Source organism: Poecilia reticulata, unplaced genomic scaffold (genome assembly GCF_000633615.1).
Source record: "Poecilia reticulata strain Guanapo unplaced genomic scaffold, Guppy_female_1.0+MT scaffold_271, whole genome shotgun sequence".
NCBI classification, from domain to species: Eukaryota; Metazoa; Chordata; class Actinopteri; order Cyprinodontiformes; family Poeciliidae; genus Poecilia; species Poecilia reticulata.
Genome location: NW_007615052.1, coordinates 20,331 through 25,551, shown reverse-complemented (window position 1 = coordinate 25,551; position 5,221 = coordinate 20,331). Strand labels below are relative to the sequence as shown.

At 36.3% G+C, this 5,221-nt stretch overlaps 1 protein-coding gene across 1 annotated transcript; it reads right to left on the bottom strand.

The window, feature by feature from the left end:
- Positions 1–3,591: 3,591 nt before the first annotated feature.
- LOC108165988 (transmembrane protease serine 9-like) lies at positions 3,592–5,215 on the bottom strand. Its single transcript, XM_017303431.1, has 4 exons — positions 4,908–5,215; positions 4,518–4,768; positions 4,336–4,433; positions 3,592–4,154 (listed from the first exon to the last, which is right to left on the bottom strand). The coding sequence occupies exons 1-4, from the start codon at positions 5,114–5,116 to the stop codon at positions 3,825–3,827; spliced, it is 888 nt and encodes a 295-aa protein (XP_017158920.1). The 5' UTR covers positions 5,117–5,215; the 3' UTR covers positions 3,592–3,824.
- Between the last annotated feature and the right edge of the window lie 6 nt (positions 5,216–5,221).

Sequence of the window (5,221 nt, the reverse complement as noted above, 5' to 3'; positions counted from 1 at the left end):
AAGGAGTTTTAAAAATCAGATTTTCTTTTGTGAAATTATGAGTATTATTTATATTATAAATATTATTCTTCTCAATAATCAATTGAAAAGGTTTTACTGTTAAAGCATTCACACCCATTTCTGAAGCTCAGACATGGGTGTGAATGCTTGTTTCACTGGTATTTTCCCATTTCTCTTTGGTGAAGTTCACCGTAATTCAGACCCGAAGCCCTTATTATCATCATCATTATCTCCAGCTACCTGCATGGATTCTCTCAGACTGAAGATCGGACTCTTGCTGGGCCGGTTCTGAAATGTGATAACTTCCAGTCAGAAGAATATTTTAAACCTAAATACAGCAGGACTGAATGGTCTGGTGTTTAACTGTGTTTGGGATCTATATTTACACCTTTGGTTCTCCAGACTCGCAGTTTGTTCAAACATCAGGTTTCTTCATTCCACACTGATCAGTTTCCTCCTTCCACTCCACCCATGTATCATTTTAATTTACACTTCCTTAAGATTATAATCTAGATTTCAGTTTTAAATCTTTCTGCTGCGCAGATTTGACCCAAAGCTCTGAGATACTTTGGGGGGAGACGGAGTCCATCAGGGAGACCCTTAAAATGACTAACAGCCTCTCAGATTTTGGAAGTTTCAGATTTTCATACAGTAAAGTCACAGAGGGGAACATTTTCTATCAGGTTGATTCTGCTGAAACTTGTTCCGTCTGTCCAAATAATGGATAAACAGCTTCGTGCCTCTTTGTCTTTCAGCTCCAAATTACTTATCACCATGACTGCGTGTCATTTCAGATCGCCGCATCCAGCCTGCATGCAGGAGTCTGGCTTGCTTCCCTTTTTCACAGCAAAGAATATGCTCTACATGTAAGGGTTTTATTTTTGTTTAAAAAACAGAAAAGTTAAAAACACAACAGCTAACTGTAATTGTTTTGTTAGCAGCAAAATGTGGAACTGTTAAATGATAAAAACTTGAAAGCTATTTGTAAAATAAATGATTCAGGATCTGTTACTGTGAACATGTCTAACTCAATCTGGAGTGACTCTGTTTGCATATTAAACATTTTTAATACTCTAATGATAATCAGGAAGAGAACTCTGGAAATAAACCCTTCACATAAAAATATAAAAATTGGTATATAATTTAAACTTTTTGATTATGCCAAGTTAAAACTGTAATAAGTTAGAAAACTGGATTCTTTAATCTTATGAACACAACTAGAATTTGCTTTAATAATCTGCAGTGCTCTGCAGTATATTTGTAGAATCCTTCTACAAATAATTAAAATTATGCTGCACATTTACTGATGAAAGCAGGAAAGTCTCTTGATTTGTATATTTTCTTTTAAGGGGATTTTCTGACCTGTGGAGTTAGTTTGTCTGTGTCGGGATCAATGTTCTGTAGCAGCGTTACAGCGCCACCCACTGGCCTGCCTTTCCTATTACATCAGCTTCTGTGGCGCTGCATCCTGACCTGTGAGCACTTTTTTTTAAATTACTATTTACATAAATATATCACACTCATCTCTGTGCACAAGGCTTCAGTCTGTTATGTAAATATAAAAAAACCACCAGATCAAAATGTAAAACTAAATATTTTGTCTCACGATAAGAAACCCTCAAATCCAGATCTGAACTGAATATTTATCTAAATTTAACTCCAGACTAAGAGGGCAGATACATTATGAGTAACATTATTAAAAACAGGATGCAGCTGAAGTTAATCTTCCTTGAAATAACTGTTGGAGTTGTTTATGGCAGCAGGTGAGAATCTCAGCAGCAATGATTTATTCCACAAAGGACTCTGGCCAACCACCAGAACCAGAACTTTTATATTTCATGTGTTTAACTCTAATCATTTGGGTGACTGAGGCTTAAAGCTAATAAAAACTAACATTTGGTTTCTTAGGCAATTTGATAATTAACAAATGTGACCCTTGACATGGATACATACTAAAGCTCTGGCTCCTTGCAAACCTTTTCCTTCCACTTAACTTTCAATACAGGTGTCAGTTAACAGCCTGATTCTGGCTTCTTATGTGACTATACATATAAGTTAAATGTTTTATTAATGTTTGCTAATTTAATACATGAAGATAATTTTATGACCATAAGTCTCTGTTACTTTTAAATAGTTTTTTTCTCACATTTGTATTAAGCACAGGCACTTTATTATTATTTTATGTTAAAATTCATTAAAGGATTTAATGTGATGTGAGCCTTTCTGCCATATTTTTTCATAAATAAAGACATCATGGCGTCCTGAAGTCTGTGGTCGACATCATTTAATCGTTTCTTCAGCCTTCAGAAACAAAGGCACACATTTTCCTCCTAAAGAGGAAAATTATTTATATAAGAAACTGTTATTATTTTTGATGTAAACAAAAATATATTCTGCTTGAATCCTTCTCCACACCTTGCTTTTTATTTTCTAAAATGAAGATAAAATGTATTGTTTGTTTTTTGTGCCGTTTCTTGAGACTGTATTTGTTGTAAATTTACAATAGACTGCATTGAAACTGAGTGGAGTTAAATTATTACCTCAGCAGTTTGAACCATTTCTAAAATAAATTATGACTGTTTTAAGGGTCAAAATCTAGCAAATTGTCTTACGTTATTATTTTTCCACTTTTGATGTAGATACCAGCTTTTGCTTGACTTAAAAGAAAAATTAACTTAGTTATTAGTAACTAGAATAAATTACAAAATATAACATGGGTGAAGAATATTTAAGAATATAATTATTTAAAGTATAATTTATTTGAATGGTTATTAAACATAATAAACAGATAAAGTAACAGGGACACAAATTTGTAACATCTGTAAACAGAATGAACGAGTAAAAATAAGTTTAATTTATTGCTCATGTATTTATTTTATTCAAGTTTAATAAAGGACACAGAGTCACATCACACATACGAAGCGACGCTTGTTTTGTACATAGATTTTCTAGCTACAAGCTATTTGCAATTTTTTTAAGACAGCACAATTATAATTTATCCAGATATATTTATAAATAAACCTCAATCAAAATATTGAATCAGCATCATAGCAGTGTGCATGATAATATAAAATGATTTGTTTTAATAGAAAAACGGAAACAAGTCATGTTTACAATATATAGCGGTAATCCGGTAAAAATGACATTTCAAGAAAACTGGATATGATTGAACTTTGCTTTTTTTGAGTACATTTCTTTTGGTTAATCTTTATAGATCTGATACATTTTTGTTTTGATTTTTCAAGGTTGATTTTCAATCAATCAATCAATCAAATTTTATTTGTATAGCACATTTCAGCAGCAAGGCATTTCAAAGTGCTTTACATAATTAAAATAAAAACAGAAATAATCAGTGAGAAAGAGAGAGATTTAAAAAAAAATAAAAAAAACAAAATAAAACAAAAAAACAAAAAACATTACATCATTAAAACGTTGAAAAGAAAGAAGAAGAAATTTAAAACATTAAAGACATAAAAAGATGGAAGACATCAAAACCCACTGTAACCCTAATTTAGCCATAAGCAACTCTAAACAGGTGAGTTTTAAGTTGAGATTTAAAGGCACCCAGTGTTTCAGCTGTTTTACAACCATTTAGCCTTTAAACTATTTTTGTTTTATGTTTTTAGTTTCTTCTGTGGATGAAAAGAAAAATGTTTTCAGATTGAAAGTTGCTGCCAAACACTTCTGATCCTTTAGATCTGCTTTGAATAACCAAAACCAGAAACACGCTGTATATTACCAGGGAGCATTTTGGGCTAAAATTAAAACACCATCACCTGCTTTCTCTGTGTCATATCTTGTAAATCAGACAGTGTAAATGCTGCTTATGTGAAGACTTGGAGACATAAAGCTAAGAGGAGAAGATGGCCTAAGAGGACAGAGGGGAAGTGAGGCATTGTCACCCCACTGGTTGTCATGGGATTGAGGGTTGTGGTATTTGTGGTATTTGTAATGTTGGTGGTGACGGCGGTGACGGCGGCTGCTGGAGATAAGAACGATCCCAGTGTCTTGGTCAGAAAAGACTGAAAACGGTTCAGTTTTTCAAAGATCTTCATGCTGGCCCGTTTCCTTCTGTTGGAGGTATTATATGAAAGCACCACTGCCTGGAACCAGGAGCCGTCCTGCTTGCACATGAGCGGACCACCAGAGTCGCCCTGAAACAGAGAGAAGACGTATAAATATTCTGACTCAACCTTTTAAACCATCTTACCAACAACCAAAGTCCCTCTAGTTTCCCCACATTCTAACCMTAACCCTACACTTTTAGCAGCTTAAATTATTTTTTATAATTCTGGAAAACACAAATTCAGAATTCCTCATAAACCACCGGTGTACCTGTCCCAGAGTAAAGTCTTGTGTGCACATGCTGTCTGCTGTTGATGCATCCCCACAATTTAGCACTGTTGTCTGGAACTGCTGCAAAGGTTCCTCCCCTAAAGTTGGAGAAAATAAAGAAGCTGTAATTTCTGGTAAAGTGGTTTGATCTGCATTGGTTCTCATGATTAGTCCAGCATCACCTCCTGCTCCAGSGCTCCAGCCGGCGGCCCAGCATACGGCTCCCTCTGGGAATGTTCTTCCGTTGCCCAGGCAGATCGGCCAAATGTATTTGTTCAGGGTGGGGGGGGACGACAGCGTCAGCACTGCGATGTTGGTTCCCGTCAGGTTGCTCACGCTGATATTTACCACATCAAACGACGCCTCAAACTGGTTCACGCCGTTCTGATGTAGCCGACCCAACACGACCGTCCACTCAGAGGCGTTAGGGGGGCTGAGGGAGAGAGGATGGACTGAATTAGAGCGGAACAGAAAATTATTTTACCAGTTTAAAAATCAAGTTGTCTTTATTAATGGTAATAATGTATAATGTTGTCATTTTTCTTCTCCTGTCATGCTCAGCTTCAGYGTACCCTGAGAAGCAGTTGGCGTTGGTCAGCACGTCCTTTTCAGACACCAGCGTCCCTCCACACATGTGCTGGCCGTTCTTCAGTAAGCTGGCCATCCACGGCCATGCACCGGCCGACGCCACAGAAACTCCACCGGAAATCTTGGAAGCCAGTGGGGCCTGTCCACAGACCACACCTGGAGGAGGAAGACACAGGTAGACGGAATGAAACATCTCTCACAAACCCATTTGTGATGCTTAATTGGCACAGATGTCATTCAGACTTTCAGAACTTCACCTCAAGTTTCCAAATGTTTCCTTAAACAGTGAGGAACATTT